The following is a 23,164-nucleotide window of genomic DNA, read 5'->3' as shown; positions in this document are numbered from 1 at the left end:
ATAGGGAGTATATTGCTTCTCAGGTTTCCTCCTCCAGAAGAATATTGCTTGGAATTCTCTATTTTATGACCATATCAAAATGTAATGACTTATAGTGCCTGTGGACAAAAGAGTAGAAATTAAATTTCTTCCTGTGCAGTGGTCACCATAATATTGGAAGTCAGTACTTGCAGATGTTGCTTTAACGCGGTCATGTTCTTACGTGACCCACCAAACCATTGCACATTCTCAGTGATGTAATTTTTCAGAAATGTTGCCGATATGGCAACTCCCCCCATGGTCTTTTTCTTGTTTTTTGGAGGGGGGGAATAGAAATTGTTTGGGAGAATTGAAATATATGCAATACCTACCCTGTTAGCAAACGTAATGTTTTACTTTACTGCTATAACAACATAACAAGTACAGTTTATAACTTAGAATACAAATTTGTACTCTTTGGCATATTTATGCAATATAAAGCTATAATTGCCTTAGTTTTGTACAAGGAAAACAGTTCGTATATCCAATTGTAGTCTGCTTCCTTCTGTGGACCTTGGTTAGAGCTCAGGTCTCATGTAAACATTCAGATTTTTCCTCTGAGGTTTTTGCACCCACAGCAGGTCTTTGGTAATTGGCTGCTCGGCAGGTTTTCTGACCTTTTCATTCTTCAGCAAGGCAGGACAATAAACTGCTTGTTTCCCAGTCTATAGCAGCACGTCTCTGACACAGTCATTTGAGGGGAAGATCAACCCCAAGGGAAGGGCCAGGTCAAAAAGGCAGAAGAAGCAGGGCAGTTGAAATGGAGACCCTATATCTCTTCTCATGAAGTGGCAGCATCCTCCCTATGGAGAAACACATGCTGGGGTTGACTTTGTACAGCAGAGGTAGCCAGTGTGGTGTCTTCCAGATGATGATAGACTACAACTCTGATTATCCCTGACAATTGGTTGTGCTTGCTGATGAGTGGTGCAGTTCAGCAACATCTGGAAGGCACCACATTGGTTATCCCTGATCTACAGTATAAACAAAAATGATTATTCTTTTGTAGATTGTCTTATTTAAATACAAAAAGTTGAAATCATTGCACACATTCTAAAAGAGAAGGTATTTCATAGGAGGATTTCCCCCCCTTTATTCTCAGCATTTCCAAAAATTCTGTGTTTTTAAAAAAAGCCCTTGGAGGACGGAGGGAAAAACTTTTCTCCCATTACCCCACCCTGTTTTCCCCTTCCCCAGGCCTTTTCACACTTATGCAATCAGTGGTATGTGTAAAACATGATTTCATGCACCTGTCAGCACACTTACGCAACTACTGATGCTTGTTGTAACCAGTGACCAGCATGTTCTAAAGTGGTCATGTCTTTGCATTCTGTGATTGTGTGTAGGAACTGCTTTCATAGATATGGGATATGCAAATGGAAGGGGTAGATATATTTGAAGTTTTCCCTAAGAGAAAAGAGCTGAAGCGATGGTAATAAAGCAAAATAATATATTTTTTTAAAGAAATGAATCCCATATAGCCACAGGCATAACTTACTTTGCTGCCCAGTAAATTTTAATCCATAGTAAAGTGATAAAACAGTGATTATTACTGAGTCTCTGTAAGCATCTTTAGATTTATGGAACCATAAGCTGTGGGGATGATAACTATGTGAAGATTAGCCTGACTTATCTGCTTTCTGTTATGGATCATGTAATTATTTATTATAAAAGCCTGATGGTGATGTAGTTTTAGCTTTGATAAATTGTTGTTGTTGTTGTGTGCCTCCAAGTCAACTACGACTTTTGGCGACCCTATGAATCAGCGACCTCCAAGAGCATCTGTCATGAACCACCCTGTTCAGATCTTGTAAGTTTAGGTCTGTGGCTTCCTTTATGGAATCAATCCATCTCTTGTTTGGCCTTCCTCTTTTTCTACTCCCTTCTGTTTTTCCCAGCATTATTGTCTTTTCACACTCCAAAAGCTGCTGGAATTTACACATGATATATATCAGGATATATATTGTTTCTTATTTGCATGCTTCATCCGAAAGGCCAAGACAGCTGACAACACATTAAAACATACATAAAAGAGCTAGTTAAAATCAGCATTGTAGAATAGGGCAAATATTGACATAATATACCCCTCCCCACCTTAACAGTCTTCGCTGAACAGCAGCCTAATAAATTTCAAAATATTTGTGAAGGATGCTGTGGAAAGTTTCAGTCCAAGAACATTGCAGTGAGTGTGAAATCTGTCGCATGGTGCTTCTTTTCAAATTTTCCACTGTGGATGGGAATTGCAATGATATAGTACACTGTACGGTGCACCCAAGTCCAGAGCTGTTTTGCAGGTGATTCTGGTTTCTTTCGGGGCAGGATTTAAGGGAACAGATGAAGGCAGAAACCAATAATAGAATCACGGAATAGTAGAGTTGGAAGGGCCTATAAGGCCATCGAGTCCAACCCCCTGCTCAATGCAGGAATCCAAATTATGTCTGATGTCTGAATTATGCAGTGAGGCTTTCCCCCTAGCATTGGGAGGGATGCTGTTTGCTCTCCACTTCAAGCAGCAACATATCTTGGGCCAGCAATATCCAAATGAAGATTAAAAGAGTCAAAATAATTTTTTGAGTGATTTCTCCCTGTGTCAATTTTAAGACACTGCCACCATTGAGATACAAGTACTGAGACTTTTTTTAGGGATGGGGGGGAATAAGTATAATCAGCACTGTCCTTGCCAAAGTGAGGTTGGGAATACTGGACTAACTTAATGAACTTTTGTAAGGTCTGTTGAGATAATGTATGTGAAGTAGTAGTTATTATTATTTAAGGACTACTGTGAATCTTGGAGGAGAAAACAAGGAAGGTACATAGTGTTTTTACAAAGTCACAAATTATTCTTGCTTGAAGCAAGTTAATCTTGAGGGAGGGGTGTACGTCTGTGTTTCAGATGCCTACTATTTACCTGTAGGCAACATTGTCAACCCTAGAACATTAGTGCAATTAACTTTTTCGGTTTCCTATGAGGGAAAGGATAAATAGGAATACATAATTTATTCCCCTCTCCAGTTTTGGCATTTCTCAAAGCCTCACTGGTATCCCTAGTGTCTTCCTTGCAAACAGTGGTTCCCCCGCCCGGCCTTTCTGTTTAATCCAGCCTTTCCCAACTAGTGGGCCACCAGATGTTGTTGGACCACAATTCCCATCTTTCCTGACCATTGGCAATGCTGGCTGAGGCTGATGGGAGTTGTGGTCCCACAACATCTGGTAGCCCACTAGTTGGGAAAGGCTGGTTTAATCTGAGAGACAAATGCAGACACTATTTAGGCCAATCCTCTCAACTGGAGCCACACATTCTAAGTCCTAAGACCCCATGACACCCACCGTCTCATTTCTGACTAAATGATGTCTCCATTTGCTCTCCAAACATCGGCATGGCTGATCAGGTGGTCTCTTGCTACTCGCTGTATTATAAATAAGGTGGCATGCCGGTTAAGCAACTTAACCCCTAAGAGGCACTCATCTGTTTTTGTGGTGAGGGTATAAGATAAGGCAGCTGGAATAAAATTGTCTTGGATGGCTGTCCAGTATTGTTGTTAAATGGAAAGGGTGCTTTTACACAACATTAGAGACAGTGCTTTTTTGGCAAAATAAATAAATAAAATGAGGTGTCGGTACTCATATCTTGATAAAAGTGCCATGGATGCCAGCACAAAATGGGCAGCAACAAAAGAGGTGGTGGTACTCTGTACTAGTGATGTGGCAGGCCTCAGCTGTTTGTTTGAGTCACTCTGAAGATGATAAAACTGCAACTGTGCTGACTTCAAACTGACCTGGAAAAGGCTTGTGTCAGCTCGATTGGCAGGTTACTTTTTAATGCGAGAAGGTCATCATTTGATCTCTTCTACAAACCCACTGACTTTCATTTTGTGAAGTGCATGCATTTCCGAAGGCACACGCAATGGTTCACCCCAGGCAATTTAGATTCTTCTAGCCTACTCCCTTTCTTCTTAAATCTGCTCATGCCAATATCCTACCTTAATGGCTCTAGTGCCAAAGAGAAGAATCCCTCAACCATCGCAATACTTATTTTCACTCCGGCTCCATGTGCGCTATACATTTAAAGCAGCATTATACTACTTTAAACAGTCATGGCTTCCTGGGAACTCTAATTTGTTAAGGGTATTTGGAGACCCCTATCCTTCTCACAGAGCTACAATTTCCAGAGTTCCCTGGGAAGAAGAGGGGTTGGTTGATAAACCACTCTGGAAATTGTAGCTCTGTGAGGGAAATAGGGGTCTTCTAACAATTCTCAGCACCCTTCAGAAACTGCAGTTCCCAGGATTCTTTGGGGGAAGCCATGGCTGTTTAAAGTGGAATAACAGTGCTTTAAATGTATAGTGTGCAGATGGGGCCTCAATACAGAATGAAAAGAGATGGTTTTTCCTTTCTTTCAATTTATACTCCACCTTTCTGCATGTTTCCCAGGCAACTAACTGTAGTAGTTGTGTGTGTGTGTGAGAGAGATTGTAATACAAACCTAATCAAATAGCTGAAAAACAGTTAACAATTTTAAAAAACAGTGATTTCCCTTAATCCTCCAGCCCATTTTTCAGTTAGTCTGAGCATCAAACAAGCAAACAAATTGCCTGTTTCCTGTTCTGTTTCTTAGAGGAAGCTAGCATGGTGCTTATAGCACAAAGCCTTGTGGGAGAGGTGGTGGTGGTGAAATGGGGACTTAGTGGAAGACCCAAGTGTAACCAATTTAAGTCTCTTTCCTGAACTTCTAAATCTGCTGTTAAAATAGGTTCAGAACCACCTAGGGTGGCATCAAGGATTTGCATTGTGGCCTGTGAGCTGTCACCACACATCTGTGGCCAAAGGACTGTGGGGAGATCAGCCTCCTTGAACTAGTAGAGTTGATTGCGTATAGTTTCTAGCCCTATAGAAGCTTAGGCTTGCTCACTGGTCCAATCAAGCAGGAGGCCGGTTTTTGCTGGCTACCTGCTGCCTTCACCCGGTCTCGACAACAGGAGGCATAGGGTAGCATCAAGGGAACTTGAGGAACCAAAAAGGCATTCAAAGCCCCTGCCACGGCCACTGAAACCAACCCCAGGTCTCGAAACATAATATTCATGTGCAATAACTTAGTGGAAAGTGTAACTTGGGAGTTAGAACAACTTTGGAATAAGCAACTAGGACTTGCAGCAGAATGATTTGGTATGGAGTGCTGTTGATCAGGGTTCCAGCCAGCCAGTCATGTCCCTTTCCATTCCATTCCACCTCCAGTTTTTACCATATTTTCCTCCCAACAGTCATTCAGCATTCTTTGACAACTGAATGTGCTCAGTCCTGGTTGGGCTATTTTTTAGAAGCTTCTCCCTCTGAGGTTTTGTTTTCTTCTACAAACTTTGAGGTTCCCCTAAGTCTTCTGGTGCCTCCCTCTTGTGCGTGGGCAGTGCCATTTGAGCCACACAATGATCCACACTCGGAGAATTGTGTTCACTTCTCATTTCTAGTACTGACTTCTTTCACAGTATAGTTGTCAACCACTATGCTATTGTCCACCCCCTTCTTTTTGTTAGTTCAAGCCAGCATTTACTAGTGTTTCGTCCAGGAATGTGAAACCTGTTCTGGCTTATTTTGATTGCTTTTCTGTGTTCCATGATCTTAACTGGGGCTTTATCATGTAGTCACTTCCTGATTCTTTTGTATGCTCAAGGCATTTCAGTTTCTAGCATCAGAAACCAGAATTGCCCCTGTTGTTGTTTCTGGGCAGTGACAGCAACCAACATGCCTCTGCTTGTAGAATTAGGCATGTGACGTTCCACGTAATTAACACAATAAGCAAGAGAGTGAAAACTGTGTTTCATTAGCTGATGTCACCTGCAGCATATAAATTGAAGCGATGACTCAAATAATTTTCTTAACCTTTCCTGTCAAGGAAAACTACTTGACTGAACTGAAGACTAGTCCAGCTTTTGTTGACCATTGAACCGCACTGTCACTGAGTCTGTTTTTCCATCAAGTCTGAAAAACTGTAACTAGGGGGAGTTATGTCTTTGCCCAGTCTGGGAACGGACTGCCAAGGCCGTTGCTATGGTAACCATCGCGATAGACTGGGAAAAGTTCTAGCAGCTATCTGTGTTAAGCTGTGTCTTCTGTGTATTGCCTCTGAACGGAGAGGTTCTCTTCTGTGTTTACCTTTGGAGAGAGATGTACCAGAAGGGGGGTGACTGAAGAAACTCTACATGTATTTACTCTTAAGCCTTTGGCCGTAATGTCTTAATAAAGACTCTTAACATGATCTAATGCTCTGAAGAAGTTTCTTGCTCAGCTTAACTCAACGTAATGTATGCTGTTTCACGCAACAACGCACACACGTCAACAGCTTTAGCTGAGACTTGTAAAAGTCAAGCTCATGGACTCCCCCCCTCCCAAGATTTCAAATGAAAGACCTTATTTATTGAAGACCCAGGGAGTCTACCACTTGACTACTTAATTTATTATGACCATTTTTCTGTCTTTACAGAGAGCCTTCATGGTGCCCTAAGACAATAAAATATAAGATAAACATCAGTCAAATGATTGGAACTGGAGTCCAACAACATTTAGTTGGCCATAGATTCTCCATCTTTATTTTAGATGGTAATTTGTATTACTTTATTTGATTCCAACATGTGGGAAGCCACCCTCCTGTATTTGAGGGCCCTCTGGCTCATTCTGCTGAGTTGAGGGCCCTAGATCTCTGCCCCATTGCCCTACCTTGAAGGCCCCACTGATTACCGGCTCTCAGTGGGGCCTAGTTACCTATATTTTCTGCATGAGTCACTCCTCTGGGCATGCTTTCTGACAGGAACAAGGGACACACAGAGCAGTAAGAAGGCCAGGTAGCAGCTGATGTAAAAGATCTTCACCTTGAGACCCTTGAGAGCATCTGGCAATCATAGTACTGGGACAAATAATCTGGCATGAGGAGAAGACCAAGTTAAGGCACCAGTTCTTATAGTTCTTGAAATAACCAGCTGGAAAACGCTAGGAGAACCCACCTCTTACAAGGTCAGAACAGTAACTCATACAGAGGTACAGTGAGAAGCTTTATGTGTATGCACACTTTGTCTTTGCAGATACCTGTAATTAGTGGCCTGTTTTCTTCTCCCTCACTGTTGTGCTCCTGCACAGTTCTATCAACATGAGAATTGAGATGCCATTCTGTAGTGTGATACAACAGTACTTGCTATCCCCTCGAACAGTCCCTGAACTTTATTTGTTAGCTCTTAAAGAGGAACCTAAATCCTCTGTAAGAACAGGTTTAGTGTCAGAAATTTGTCGCTGAACGCCATCTGGTCTTTCAAATCCCTTTTGAAAGTTGGACTCAGAGGAGTGCACCTTTATTTAAAAAAGGTCTTGTTTTAAAGGGTTAACATAAGAGGCACAGATATGTGCTTATCCTTAAGTGTTTTGTTTTTGTGTCACAATTTTGGTACTCTAATGTGCTATCCAGAAGTCAATGGGTAATGTAAATGTACTGCCTTCAAGTCGATCCCAACTTATGGCAACCCTATGACTAGGGTTTTCATGAGGCTGAGAGGCAGTGGCTGGTCCAAGGTCACCCAGTGAGCTTCATGGCTATGTACTTCAAAATGCTTTTATAAAGTGTGAGTCATGACAAATTGGTCTGACAACACTGTGCTGGCAGTTTGCTGTTCTGTAGATGCAAGCAAGAGGAGATGAACCCCATGAAAAATGGCACTGTTGGGTTTTTTTAGGGAGATGGGGTGGAAGAGAACTTTGCAATCCATGACCTGCAGTAACCCCTGTTGATGAGGACCATGCAATCCACAATCGGAGGTGGTATGCTTCTGGCTGTCAGTTGCTGGAAACTGCAGGAGAGGAGAGTGCTCTTGTGCTCAGGTCCTGCTTTTGGCTTTCCATGAGTGTCTGATTGGCCACTGTGAGAACAAGATGCTAGACTAGATGGGCCACTGGCCTGATCCTGCAGGCTCTTCTTACGTTCTTAATCCATGAGCTGCAGTAACCACTATTGATGATAATGTTAGCCTGTATAGCAGCCTTCACCAACCTGGTGCTTTCCAGGTGTTTTGGACTACTAAACAGCTGTGCTGGCTGGGGCTGATCAAAAACTTCTGGAGTAGAATCAAAAACATCTGGAAGGCAACAGATTAGCAGAGGCTCATGCTTAGTATTGTAGATTGGCCTTTAGGATTAGAGACAGCCACAGGTTTGGCTCACTGCATTGAGTCCAAATTGCTCCCTCACCAGTGGTCACAAGGAAGGATAAGCTACCTGTTCTTCTCCAAATGTATCCTTTGAGGTAGGCAGGGATTCTTCAGTCAATTCTGTGGGGTGGGCACACTTGTGTATATATTGATTTTATTCAGTGCTGTACAAAGAATCAGATGCGTCCCTGACAGACATGACACAAATGGGATGGGGCAGGGGAGAAAAACGAGCAAATTTGACTTTGGTTATATTTGCTTTTTGTAATAACTTGGCGGAATAGCTATAGATGGTATCTGTGTGGGTAGGAGGATGCCTGTGGCAGCTGATCTCAGCCGAGCTGATGGGGACAGACACCTCCCCCCTCACACACCTTGTTGCTTCATCGGTTTCAGATGAAATAAACACTGGTTAAATCCATTGACCAAAATAAGGATCCTTCAAAGGTGCTAGAGCACATGGAGGAGGATGGGTAGGTAGGCTTGTTTCTTTTGGTTAGTATGGATTGTATGCAGTGTTAGTCTTACTCAAAGTAAACTCACTGAAATTTACGGACATGCTTAAATTGGGACCATTAAGTTCAGTGGGTCTACTCTGAGTAGAACCTAGTTGAATGCAACCCAATCTCTGCAGAATAAATCATATTTTTTTTGTTTTCTGTAAATTATATTAATACTCAAATTAATTAATAGATTTCATAATTCCTTGGTGTCATATCTGGGATACCGTCGTGCCAAAATGTGGTGATTGTGATGGTGGTGGTGATGATGATTTGCTTTTGTACTGTTCTGCATTTACAGCCTCACATATCTCTACATGTGAATGTACTGTAATTTTTCAAGGGTCATCTTCGGTTTTTCAGGGCTTTTCAGGCTAGAGGAAGAACTGCCACCCTTATGTCCTATCTGTTAAGCACATCATACTTTTAAAAGCCTGTTTGGATCACCCGTTCTCTCCCTTGTCTTGGCTTTATCAGTCTTGTGCAGATCTGCCTTTTCCCCAAAATAACTTGAGCGCATCACACCTCCAACAGACGCTATTCATTCTTGTGATATATGACTGCTGTTTTTGAGAAGTTACTACTTACTGATAGGCATTGAAAATTTGCTCAAAATGATGAAGAATTGAGGTGGAAAGCAAATAAATGTACCTGTTTCTCTAGTTAGCTGTCAGCTCTGCACTGAGACAGCAGTGCAGGCAGGGCTGGAAATTCCTGGGTATTTACCAGGGCGGGAAAGTCCTTAGCTGGCAGTCTGGTCATAAATCTGCCAGGCTAACGAGGATGAAGCATGATAAGGGCAAGGCCCTTTCCAAGCTTACGTGCCAAGCCAGAAGTCCAGAAGAGACATCAGTGAAGGTCCGGGTCTAGTTTGCCGAGAGATCAGTCCAAGTCAAGGTTCAGGGGATAGGAAGACACACAGTGGTCACGCCTGACGTTGTAGTCAGCAACAAGCTGAAACCAAGGTTTGCCTTTTAAGGAGCAGGTTTGTCAGCAGGTGTGAGCCATCAGCGTTTTGGCCTTAAGTGGACAGGCCTGCCCCTCTTCTGCCTGACCTTCTGCTGTCTCCGTTCTGCAGGTGAGGGGGGAGTATCCTGTTCACTGCTTGCGTCTGGCTGAAGGGCTTCAGCTGTGTCTGGGGTGCTCTGCAGCTGAGGGGGAGAAGGAGCTGGGTTCTCAGGAGTTTCCTCCATTTCTCCTTCTGGGTCTGCTGCTTCTGGGTCTGCTGCTGTTACTCCCGAGTCATCCTCGTCTGATGAGTCCTCCGACGGGGCCATGACATTAGCAACACATTGGCCTGGTTTGCATGTCACATCAAGCTTAATGCAAACACATGGGTTCTGGGAGAGGAGATTGTGACTGCTTGATTCCTCCCTGGATGTTTTACTGCTGTGCTGTGTGTTGTTTGAACTTGGGCTTGTGGCTTAGCTCTCTATCCTATCCCACTATCTAAGATCAGTTTGAGAAGGTGGGGGAGGGGTGATGGGCCAAGGCATTTGCCTTTCCTATCCCCCCACTCCTCTATCAGCACTGCTGGCCAGTAAGTTCCATTGCCACAGACAATGCACACACACCCTTTTGTTTCTTGGGGACATCCGCACCGTAACGTTTAAAGCAGGATCATACCACTTGAAACAGTCATGGCTTCCCCCAAAGAATACTGGGATCTGTCGTTTGTTAAAGGTGCTGAGAATTGTTAGGAACCTCCTATTCCCCTCACAGAGCTATGATTCCCAGTGTTCCCTAGGAAGAAGAGGGACTGATTGTCTGATGTGATAGCACTCTCAAATACTTGAAAGGTTGCCACACAGAGGAGGCCCAGGATTTCTCCTTGATCATCCTAGAGTGCAGGACACGGAATAATGGTCTCAGGTTACAGGAAGCCAGATTTCGGATGAACATCAGGAAAAACTTCCTAACTGTTAGAGCAGTACGGCAATGGAACCAATGACCTAAGGAGGTGGTGGTCTCTCCAACACTGGAGGCATCCAAGAGGCAGCTGGAGAGCTGCCCGTTTGAGTATGCTTTAAGTTGGATTCCTGCATTGAGCAGGGAATTTGACTCAATAGTCTTATAGGTCTCTTCCAACTCTACTATTCCATGATTGATAAACCAATCCGGAAATTGTAGCTCTGTGAGGCTGAAAAAGGTTCCTTACCCCTGCTTTATGGATTGGATTCATTGGCCACATATTGTCTAGCATCTCTCCTGAACTACTTGCATTATATATATATATATATATATATATATATATAATTGTCCTGCGTTTTTCAGATATTGACTATCTGCATATGATTCTGGCTAACTATGATTAAACGGAATGTACTGTGAGCAGTAAACGTCATGCTTCTTAAAGGCATCTCCCCCTCCCCATTGCAATTAAAAATAGGAGTCCAGCCAGCATGTGCAAAGCGAGGAGGTGTTGAGAGGTAGAGAATGTGGTGCACCACTGTGGCGTTGCGTACATGTCCTTCCTTTTCTCCTTTTTCTTACCCCTCCCCCTTTTCACCAGCAAAACTGCTGCTCTGGCAGTGTATTTAGATAGCTTCATTAAAGTTGAACAGTTCCTGCTGGTGTAGCTATTGTGCAATCCTAAAAATAATTACACATTATTTGTTGTTATATGCCTTCAAGTCTATTATAACTTATGGCGACCTTATGAATCTTTTTGGGATATATTGGTAGAGTTTTCGCAGTAAGAGGTATTCAGAGGTGGTTTACCATTGCCTTCCTCTAAGCCTATGGGCACCCAGTATTCCCAGGTAGTCTCCCATCCAAGTACTAACCAGGCCTGACCCTGTTTAGCTTCTGAGATCAGACTAGATTGGGTGTGTTTAGGGTAGTATGGCCATATAATTACACATTATATATATATAAACAATTCATTGCCATTAAGCTGCAACACATTTTAATAAATAAAATTCATAGCAGCTATTAACTCTTGAGGGCCATTTTGATAATTGAAGCACACCGTGGCAGGCTTTACTTTCAATAATGTCAGTGCCTAGTTTAATGGGTTCTTTAATGGGTTCTTTTGCAGCTGGGCTGGGTTTACCCCTCTCTGGTAACACAGTGTTGACAAAAGCCAGTGCTGTGAACTTCCTGGGGTCCCAAATCTCTTGAGCTGTTTGGTTTCCATTGCAACACATTTATGTCCTGTCTGGTAAAAGGCTTTAATTGAGCAGGCATTGGGACTATGGAGGCTGAATGTTGAAAATGGACTTCGAGGTTCTATAGAAAACTTTAAGCATTGATACTCGGTGCAAAAATGAAGAAAAGAACAAGAGAGAGATGGTCTTAGTGATGGTCTGCAGTGATCTGTTGACAACTAATAAAATTGGGCATCCTTAAGACTCACTGGCTTGGAGGGCTTTTTTACGGCTGTTTCTAGACTGGTATAGCCTTACCACTGTTGTCCACTGTGCTTATCTCCATGTTGGATTATTGCAATGTGCTCTATGTGGGATTGCCCTAGAGGTTGGTCTGGAAGCTGTAGCATTGTCTTGACTGCCCGCTGGGGCAGGATATTGCCACCATGTTACACCGCTGTTGAAATAATTGCACTTCCTGCCAATTAGCTACCAGGCTAGGTTCAAGGTAGAGGTATATAAAGCCCAATACAGCTTGGGACCAGGATTCCTAAAACATTGCCTTGCTTCTCATATGTCTAATTGATCACTGTACTCTGCAGGGCAGAGCCTCCTACAGATGTCATCTTATCAGGAGGCCTGTTCCGCAGGATATACGAATCAGATGTTTAGTGTTATGGCATACCTATCCTTTGGAATTCCCTCCCATTATATATTATACACAGCTGGTATAGTACAGTGGGGAGGACAGCCTGGCTGGGAGTCCAGAGTCTGTGAGTTCAAATCCCTGTTCGTGTCTCCTGGGTGTGAAGTGCCAGCTAAAGATCACCCCACAGTGAGTGGCTCAGGGTTATATGCCCTGCCACCTGTGGCAAGCTGCATAGTCCCAAGGAGCCCAGTTGCCCCCCAGCTGGCAGTTGCGGAGAAGGAAGGGGCTGCCTTGTGCAGCTGTGGCAAGCTGAGCAGGCCCTAGCCAGTTGGTAAACCCCCTCTGAACACCGCTTACCATGAAAACCCTATGCATAAGGTCGCCATAAGTCGGGATCGACTTGAAGGCAGTCCATTTCCTTTTTCATATATTATACAGGTGCTGTTCCTGTTGTATTTCCCTTTCTGCATTTGTATTGGAATTGTTTTTGTATGTTTTTGCTTGTGTGTTTGCCACCTTAGGCTCCTTCAGGAGGAAGGGCAGGATATAAATTTAATAAATAAATAAAAATACATAAGGCTAAAGGCATAATACACGTTCCCTGCAAATCACAGGTTGCATGCTAAGAGACAACATTGTGAATGTGAGTTCTGTCCCTTCTATTGTTTGGTGTAACAATAATTTGCCATGATATCCAAATTGAGTAAACTATGCTACTCCTCCAAACCAGTGGTTGAAACCCACTTTTTCATCTGGTTCAGTCTGGTTTAGAGGCAGACTGCAGTTAGCAGTAACTATAGTTTACCAAATGCCATGGGAAACGACAGCATTGTGAAAACATGGAAAAGGAGGAGAAGACACGTACAAGCTTGAGGATGCCAGGGAGGAGTGAGCAAGCCCACAAGGGCACTCCTGGTCACACAACTACAGCTTAATGATTGGCTCTGTGATATCCCTCATCCTGCATAGAAGGAAGTGGGATTGTTTCAGCAGGCCTTGTCTGTGACCTCCATATATTGCACCAAAGTGAGAATATGCCTTCTACACATGTTGGGTCCTTTCACGCTGCTGGGCAGCCTGTTCCCAATTGCGTGGAAGCGTCCATGTGTGTATTGCTGCAAAATGCATAGAAACTAGATTCGTGGCTCAATGTGGAGGAAGTTGGGGACGGCATCAGTGGATGCATGTAGAAGGCAGGGCCACCTGGTCCAGTCCTGCATCCCTCTCACTTTGTGTATTCACTCTGTGTGTGCAGTTGATGGTAAGATGAGGGCAGAAGTCTTTGCTTTCGTTGAGGAGTGAAGACCTTTGGAGGAGGTCATGCAAGGGCTTCAAGAGAACAAGATGGGGATGTCAGCGAACTCTGACAAAAACAGAAATGGGAATGGTAATTGCTGATGTTTGCTTATTCCTCCCATGTCCAGAATCGAAATCAATCCATTGAATATGATTGGTATTCATTGTTGTAGTTGCTTTGTCCTTTGCATTGAAATGAATGGGGTGGAATAACGTAATGACAATGTAACTTGGAGTACAATAAATTAAGTTGCATAGTTTTGACACAGTGGACAGTGAGATGGAAAAGGTAGTTTTTGGCTGAAGATGAGTTGCAGTGGAACATCCCTAGTTTTCAGGAAGTATGGCACCACATGGGATTTTTAGGAGGGAGTTCATTGGCATATTTTTTTTAGACTACATATACTTTTTATGGTGCCTCTGAAAAGCTTGACATACATCAAAATGGGCCTCAATGGTTTAGCAAAACTGATTGCTTGAGACAGAGCAAAACAATTCTGAGTGTTTTTCCAAATCTTTATTGGGAAAATAAAGGCCATAATCAGTCATACATACTTAACAATAAAAAGTGGGATACCACTTGCAATATGATAAAAGCAAATCAATGACATAATCCATTGCAGTATCCAGTATGTATCCAATATCTTTTGCAATAGCAATAAATAATGCTCATTACAGAAAAAACAGTATCCTGCCCATTTATAATTTAATCCGCATTTTAACAACAGCATTGACAGATCCCTACTAGCTGACATCCACCTTCATTGTTCTACATCAGGGGCAACCAAACCGTCTTCAGATGCTGCCAGCCTACAGAGTGCTTTTCAATTGATGCTGTGTCATGCAGCCACTTGGGTTAATCATGAGTTGCACAAATGATTCTTTGTAACATGGTCCTCTTGGATGGGAGGTTCCCTGTAATAAACACTGTTCTCCTAGGAAGGAGATTCATTTATCTGATTTAGGAGAACTAAAGCCTGTGAGGCCGTAACTCTTCCTGATGCATACTGCACAGAGCACAGTTGTGACTCTAATTGAGGAAAAGCCTATTAGCAGGGGGCAAATGGGATTGGTTTGTAACTATATCTTGCAGTTTTCATTCCTTCATGAGAATGTTGTTCAATAAACCTTAATTCCTATGAACCCCATCCCACAGCGTGTACACACACCATTGCCTGCAGGGTCTCTGCATAGCATCTTTACTTGTCTGCATTTATGTACGTCTGTTTCCATTAAGTTCAGACCCAAAGAGGGTTGGAAGGGGCCTCAGACCTTAGATGGAGAATGTGCACCAACACTTCCAAGAGCAGGGAGTGAAGAACTCCCAGCCCACGGACTTAATTAGGCCCACCAGACTGTTTTGGCCAAGCCATGACTGCATGCCCTACTCATAGAACAGCAGGTAAAGACACAACTGGACCAAAGGTGGCTTGTAGGTACCACTGATCAGCTGATTGGTGGCACCTACATAGCCATCTGAACTGTGCATTGCAGACACTGTCAACTAATTGCCAGGGCTTGCAAAGTGCCATAGCTGTAGCTATCCAAGCCTTGGTGATCAGCTGATTGTACACTTGGGTAAAAATGGTCACCTGATGCCACCTGATGCCCCACCCACCTGTAAAATTTGCCTGTGACAGTAAATAAGAATCTGGCCCACTGACCGGCTTCAGTTTCCCAACCTCTGTCCTAGAGTGTCATCCAACAAGGCCTGTCAGTGTTGATTGGCCAGGACAACCCATCTAGGGCCATAGCTTAGCGGTACAAGAGGTGTATTGCATACCAAAGGTGTTGTGTTCAATTCCTGGCATCTCCAGGTAGAGCTGGGAAAGACCTGTTCAGAGCCAATCTGCTTCTGAATGTCTGTTGCCGAGGGGCATCTGGGGGAAGGCATATTGCTTTTATGTCTGGCTTGTGAGCTTTCTGGAGGCATCTTGTCAGATACTTTTGGCATTGGAATGCTGCACCAGATGAACTGTCAGTCTAATCAAGGTGGCCTCTCCTTATGCTCTTTTTCTTGACCGTTTCTTTTTTTCACCTGTGCAGTATACGAGGGTTTGGATTCCTGACCCGGAAGAAGTCTGGAAATCGGCAGAAATCATCAAAGATTACAAGGAGGGGGATAAAACTCTGCACCTGAAACTTGAAGATGAAACGGTATGTCCTCCTGTTTTATTCTTTTTCTTTTATCTACAAGTTCGCCATTTTGGCCCTGTCTCATGTTTTATCGTTTGAAGAAATTATGGGAAAGCATTTTGAAGTCTGATCAGCCAGCATCAGCCTTTTAGATGCTCCCCTTCTGGTTGGAGGAGATTTCTAGAGAGGCTGCTTAATCACCAGGCTTATGCAGGCTATTGAGAAGATACCTTTAGCAATAGTTAATAATGTCTGATTTTAAAATTTTTACATGGTTTCATTGGGTATATATAGATGTGATGTAAACTGCTTTGATATTTTTTTATGAATAGTAGTATACAAATAAGATCCTCCGTGGTGCAGAGTGGTAAACAGCGGTAACGCAGCCGAAGCTCTGCTCACGGCCGGAGTTCGATTCCAACGGAAGGAGGAAGTTGAATCTCCGGTAAAAGGAGTCGAGGTTCACTCAGCCTTCCATCCATCCATGGTCGGTAAAATGAGTACCTGACATATGCTGGGGGGTAAAGAAAGGCCAGGGAAGGAACTGGCAAACCCACCCCATATATACGGTCTGCCTTGTAAACGTCGCAAGACGTCACCCTAAGAGTCGGAAACGACTCGCACTATAAGTGTGGGGACACCTTTACCTTTAGTATACAAATATTTTTATAAATAAATTAAACAAGTCTTTTCTATAAAGAAGGCTCTTCTGCGTAGGAAAAGCACAATATACTTTATAACCGTAGGGTAGGCTGGGAGTCCAGAGTCTGTGAGTTCAAATCCCCGCTCGTGTCTCCTTGGTGTCAAGGGCCAGCTAAAGATAATCCCCACAGCGAGTGGCTCAGGGGTTACGTGCCCTGCCACCTGTGCAGCCGTGGGCAAGCTGCATAGTCCCAAGGAGCCCAGTTGCCCCCCAGCTGGCAGTTGCAGACAAGGAAGGGGCTGGCTTGTGCAGCTGTGGCAAGCTGAGCAGGCCCTAGCCAGCTGGGGAGGACTGGCCTCAGAGGGAGGCAACGGTAACCCCTGTTCATAGGGTTGCCATAAGTTGGGATCTACTTGAAGGCAGTCCATTTCCATTTTTAGGTGGGGGGGCAGTTCAGACCCATGTGCCTAATTAGGCCTGCCAGGCCTCCCCACGACTCTTGAGGTTGTTTTGGCCAAGCCACACCCACTTGCCTTACAGGTGGTAAAGACACAGCTGAGCCAAAAGAGGGCTTGCAGGTACCACCTAATCAGTTGATCAGTTGGTGCACACTGCTTTGCACCACTTTGCATGGTTTGAAATCAAACTGTCAATGATGTCATTGTGACAACAGGTGACTGACAGGTGCATGACTCCATGCACCTGTCAAACTGTGCTTGTGGGGGTGAAGGAGATAAGGATCTGACCCACTGGCAGAATACAGTTCCCCACCTAGGTTTTATAGGAATCCTAGTGATTTAAAGGGGAGTGCTATTCACTGCTCAGTTCTGCAATATCTGTAAGTAAGTCCTGGATGTTGAAGCTTTCCTTCACCACCTTCTCTTGCATAGCCATGTAATTCAATTAGTCATTCATTCATTGGCGATCAGTTGTGGGCCGAGTAAGATTGTCTTCCAAGATAAGGTCTTTAACAGTGGGTCCGTAAATGACTGTGGAATTCTGGATCCACACAGCCTCCCACAGTGATGACATAGGTTTCCAGATGGAAGACGATCTCGATGAGGATTTGTTTGATGTGCCTTCTGCTTAGCTCGTTTGTCCCATTCTCTCTGTATTTGTGCTTCTTCGAAATCCAGAGCACCTTTGATAATAGCCGACCTCCATTTGGGACGTTCATGGGCCAAGACTTCCCAGTTCTCGATGCTCATGTTACATTTTTTTAGATTCCCTTTAAGAAGAAAACAAGCAAATCCAGACACCAGTTTTTAAAGTTACACTGTTGTTATAATAGCTGAAATGAAAATAGATCTGTTTCACTAGTAGGAGCACTTCAGAAGCTCTTAATGCCCCCCTCCCCCAAACCCCCCACATTTGCTGCCATAGTAATTGGAAAGGACATGGTGTGATTACTCTGCTAACTAAGAGCACTACAATGACAAGCACAGAATTTATGATGATGATGAGTGCTTTTAAAAAAAAAAAAAACACCAGGCGCTAGTGATGTCATGATGGGCTCCTACTGGAGGAAGGGTGGGATATAAATTTAATAAATAAATAAACAATAAATAAATATGTTTATCTCTCTTGGCTGGCATAATGGCAATGGATTTTTAAAAATTATTTCTTCCCAGTTTTTAAAAATTGTTCAAGGGCCACATAGAGAAGCCAAGAGGGCTGCATTTGGCTCCTTGGCTTGAGCCCCAGCCCCCACTGTATTAGGAGGAGGCTTTTTAGGCAAGGCAGAAAGTTGTAATTAGATGCTTTTGTCCCGGAATTGCTTGTGAACATATCGGTGAGCATTGCCTCTTTATATTATATAAAATGATTGATTTCTTGAGTTTTGAATACTTATGCTCATCTTCTGTTTCACGCCATCAAATCTGGTGCATCTTTCTCCTACAGCGGGGCTTTGCAGTTTAACTCCTCTTCTGGAATTGTGTCATCTGTCTTGATGGCTTTCTTTCTTGCTATGTAAGGGGTGGTTTGCACATTCTGCTAACAGGATGCTAATTCTCTAGCTGGTATCTGCACATAGCATTACTTGTCTGCTGATGTTAATGCAAGGCATGATTAACACCAAACTGCATTTTGCGCCAGTGGTTTCGTCATGGCTTTGCAAAGTGTAGATTTACAACCAAACCATCATAACGTTGGTGCAGATGTAATGCTGAACTATGGATAGCTCTAAAAATGGAAGGGAGGATAATTTAAACATAGAATCATAGATTAGTAGAGCTAGAAGAGGCAATGCAGGAATCCAACTTAAAGCATAACCAAACCAACAGATGCCTGTCCAGCTGCCTCTTGAATGCGTCCAGGGTTGCAGAACCCACCATCTACCTAGGTCATTGGTTCCATTGTTGTACCTCACTAACAGTTAGGATGTTTTTCCTGATGTTCAGCTGAAGTCTATTTTCCTGTAACTGGAGCCCATTATTCCCTGTCCTGCACTCTGGGATGATCAGGAAGAGATCCTGGCTAGAGATGTGAAGGCCTGGAAAAAAACCGGAAAAATTTGGGGGAAAAACGTTTTTCCCCCACATTTTTTTCTGAAGTCTTTTTTGGTTTTTTTCCCCGAAAAATTGAAAAAAATGAAGAAAAAATGGATTATGGAATGTTTTATTTTAGCATGATGAATAAAATGATTCATTGAATCTTGCCCCCCCCCTTTTTCTCAGTTCTTTTTACGGGAATGGATGCTTTATGTGTGCTTGACACTGTGGAGGACTAGCGGAGACATAAATAATTTTGTTATTAATGTTGATGGTTTCTTCTGTTTTTTAATTGTTTTTTGCTTGTTCCTCATAAAGTGGCAAAAGGAAAGAGGTTCCTTACAGTTCAGGTGCTCCTTACAGTTCAGGAGCTTGTAGCTCCATTTGTTACAAAAAAAAAGTAAAAATATAAAAAAGTAAATTCAATTTGTAATAATTGTTTAAATAAAATGTACTTTTAATATACCAAAGGTAATAATTTTATGCCAAACCAATTTGTATATAATTACATTTGATGTTCCTGAAGTAACAAAGTGACTTTCAATCTGTAAAAAGTGCTAATGCATTTTTTCAATTTTTCCAAAAATTTGTTTTGTTCTGAGAAACCCCCCCCCCCCGAAAAATAACGTTTCTTCCCTATGGCTTCAAAATTTTCAGAAATTTTACATCTCTAATCCCAGCCCTCCTCCGTGTGACAGCCTTTCAAGTACTTGAAGAGTGCTATCATATCTCATCTCTGTCTTGTCTTCTAAGGGCTAAACATGCCCAGTTCTTTCAGTCTCTCTTTTTTATTATTATTAATTTATTTATTGCATTTGTATACCGTCCAATAGCCAAAGCTCTCTGGGTGGTTTACAACAATTAAAAACATGAAAAACAAATATACAAATTTAAAAACACATTTTTAAAAAGCAATTTAAAAACACATGCTGAAATGCCTGGGAGAAGAGGAAAGTCTTGACCTGGCGCCGAAAAGATAACAGTGTTGGTGCCAGGCGCACCTCGTCAGAAACATCATAATTTGGGGGCCACCACTGAGAAGGCCCTCTCCCTTGTTGCCATCTTCCGAGCTTCCCTCGAAGTAGGCACCTGGAGGAGGGCCTTTGATGTTGAGTGTAGTGTACAGGTGGGTGGCCCCTCTTCGTAGGGCTTTGTTTCCAGTTCCCTGATCATCCTTGTTGTCCGCCTCTGAACCTGCTCCAGTTTGTCTGCATCCTTTTAAATGTGTGGTGTCCAGAACTGGAGGGACGTGGAGGAGGTGTTGCTGTAGTCCACAGGAGTTCACTCCCTATCACCTGGAAACCCCTCTCTTTTGGAGCGGGACTGGAGGGCCTGCATCTGGTATTCGGTCAAAGAGACAGTTTAGGGATATTGTTGGTGTACTGACCACGCTGCTGCTCAACAGCCTCCCTGACTGAGCTGGCAGAGATTGTTTTGGGTGTGGTGTTGGAGGAATCCAGAATGGTGGTTTGGGGGTGACTTCAACATCCATGCTGAGGCCACCTCAGATGCAGCTTGGGAGTTCATGGCAGTGGCAACTACGGGTCTGTCTCAAATGGTCATCGGTCCAACACACAGCGCAGGGCATACCCTCCATCTAGTCTTCGCTCCATGTGCAGAAGGTGGTGGTCTGGAAATTGGTGGGATGGCTTTCACCCCATTGTCATAGTTGGATCACTTCCTGGTTTGGTTTGGTCTTGCAGCAGCAATTCTCCCCTGCAGGGATGGGAGACCAGTTAAGATAGTCTGCCCCAAGAGACTGATGGAATCTGATAGATTCCTGAACACTCTGGGAGATTTTCCAGTGGATACAGCAGGCGATCCTCTTGAAGCCCTAGTCTCATTATGGAATGAGGAGACTCGTAGGGCCATTGGCACGATCGCTCCTGAGGACCCTCTCTGGTGCTGTGGAGCCCACTTTGCTCCTTGGTATACTGAGGAGCTGTGGTTGATGAAACAGACCAGGCGAGGGCTAGAATGTAAGTGGCGTAGATCTCGCTCCGGAGCAGACTGAGCCCGTGTTAAGGCTCACAGTCGTGCCTACCATGTGGCGGTGGGGGCAGGAAAGAGATCCTACTTTGCTGCCTCCATTGGGCCTTGAAGAACCGTCCAGCTGAGTTGTTCCATGTGGTCTGGAGTGACCAAGGCGATGGACCTCTGGAGCACATGGTATCCAGCTGTAACCAGCTGGCTAAACACTTCGAGGACAAAGTCGCTTGGCTCCACAATGATCTAGACACTACTATTGTAGACACCAGCCAAGGTGTCCAATGTAACAACAAACTCAGTGTTGTGGGATCAGTTCCAGTTAATGATGTCTGATGATATGGACAAGATGCTTGCAATGATGCACCCTGCCACCCTCTCATTACATACTTGTTCATCCTGACTTATTAAAACTAGCCGGAGTGGGGTGACTGAATGGGTCACAGGTGTAATAAATGCATCTTTGTATGATGGTGTGATGCCCACTGCCCTTAAAGAGGCGGTGGTGCATCTACTTCTTTAAAAGCCCATACATGATCCAATGGAGTGTAATAATATAGACCAGTCACCAACACCTCTTTCTTGCCATAGGTGGTGGAGAAGGTGGTTGCAAAGCAATTGCAGGTATTCCTGGATGAGACTGATTATCTAGATCCATCACAGTCTGGATTCAGATGGGATGGATGACCTTTATCATGAGAGAGACAGGGGGAGTGTGACCCTTTTACCTCTGCTAACTCTCTCAATGGTGTTTGATACTATTAACCATTATATTTTCCTGGACCAACTCAGCAGGATAGGTATTGAAGGCCCTGTATTATGGTGGTTCTGCTCTTGCCTTCAGGGTCATATCCAGAGACTAACACAGGGTGAATGTTTCTTGCCCTCCTGGCACTTGTGCTACGGGGTTCCACATAGTACTATTTTTCTCCCCAGTGCTATTCAACATTTATATGAAGCTGCTGGGAGTGGTCATTAGGAGTTTTGGAGCAAGGTGTCAGCAGTATGCTGATGACACACAGCTCTATGTCTCCATAGCATCTAAATCAGGAGAGGCTGTGAACACTCTGGATCAGTGTCTGAATGCTGTAGTGTACTGGATGAGGGCCAGTAAAACTATGCTTGAATCCTGGGAAGATGGAGGCTTTTTGGGTGGATGGTTCCTATGTATGGGAGATAAGCAGGTTAACTGTTGTGGATGGGGTCACTGAGATCATCTGCAGGAGTGGCTTTGGTCATCTCCCCAAGGTGGCAAGGCTCATTTAACATTGACGTGAAATCGAGCCTTCAGTGTCATCGGCCCAGTTCTCTGGAATGCTCTGCCAAGAGAGATTCAGCAGGTGCCTTCTGGTTTAACTTTAAAAGCCTTTCTGTTCCTCCAGGTCTAGGCTTAGGCAGGCAGTTAAGAAGATGCTTTTCTCCGCAATGGTTGACTTTTGTTTTTATTGATTTTTAATTCTATGGTGGTGGTTGTTTTTAACATGTTGTAAATCGCTTTGATGTTTTTAACAAAATAGCTGTATACAAATATTTTTATAAATAAATAAGTTTCATTCTGTGTTTTCAGCCCAGTGCTCCAGCCTATCAAGATCCCTTTGACTTTTGTTTCTGTCTTCTAAGGTATTAGCTATCCCTCCCAATTTTGTATGATCTGCAAATTTGATAAGCATTCCCTGCACCTCTTCATCCAAGCCATTAATAAAAATGTTGAAGAGCACTGGGCCCAGGACTGAGTCCTACCCCGCTTATTACTAGCTTCAGAATTGTATTACTGACAACTCTACTAAATATTGTAATTTTGCATTGTGCTGTACTGGTTATATTGTTTTTATTGTATCATATTTTACCATGTATTTTATTGTGCTTTATTGTACGCCGCCTAGAGTGGCCATTGGCCAGATAGGCGGCCTATAAATTAAAGTTTATTATTATTATTATTAAGTTTATTATTACCTCCCCCCATTTTGAGAAGGAACCATTGATAAGCACTCTTTGAGTACAATTCTGTGGCCAACTGTGGATCCACCTGATAGTTGTTCCCACATTTAGCTAGCTTGCCCATCAAAATACCATGAGGCACTTTTATTAATAATGCTGGGTGAAAGGGGGAGAAAAATCTGTTTTTATCCTTCACAAGAATGATTTAAATTAATTGCAGATGGGTGTCAAGAC

The 23,164-nt window shown here is 43.4% G+C and overlaps 1 protein-coding gene and 1 pseudogene across 3 annotated transcripts in view; one reads left to right on the top strand and one right to left on the bottom strand.

Moving 5' to 3' along the window:
• The window catches only part of MYO5B (myosin VB), a 363,858-nt gene that overhangs the window by 86,053 nt on the left and 254,641 nt on the right, over window positions 1–23,164 (top strand). For all 3 annotated transcript variants that reach the window (XM_061614358.1, XM_061614367.1, XM_061614347.1), the window contains exon 2: window positions 15,782–15,892. In XM_061614358.1, the coding sequence (XP_061470342.1) occupies window positions 15,782–15,892 (111 nt within the window). The remainder of the gene's footprint in view (window positions 1–15,781; window positions 15,893–23,164) is intronic.
• Window positions 11,438–11,557, bottom strand: LOC133375898 (5S ribosomal RNA; annotated as a pseudogene).

Source organism: Rhineura floridana, chromosome 1 (genome assembly GCF_030035675.1).
Source record: "Rhineura floridana isolate rRhiFlo1 chromosome 1, rRhiFlo1.hap2, whole genome shotgun sequence".
Taxonomy (NCBI): domain Eukaryota; kingdom Metazoa; phylum Chordata; class Lepidosauria; order Squamata; family Rhineuridae; genus Rhineura; species Rhineura floridana.
Note: the sequence above shows the minus strand (reverse complement) of the source record. Positions and strands in the feature narration are given on the sequence as shown.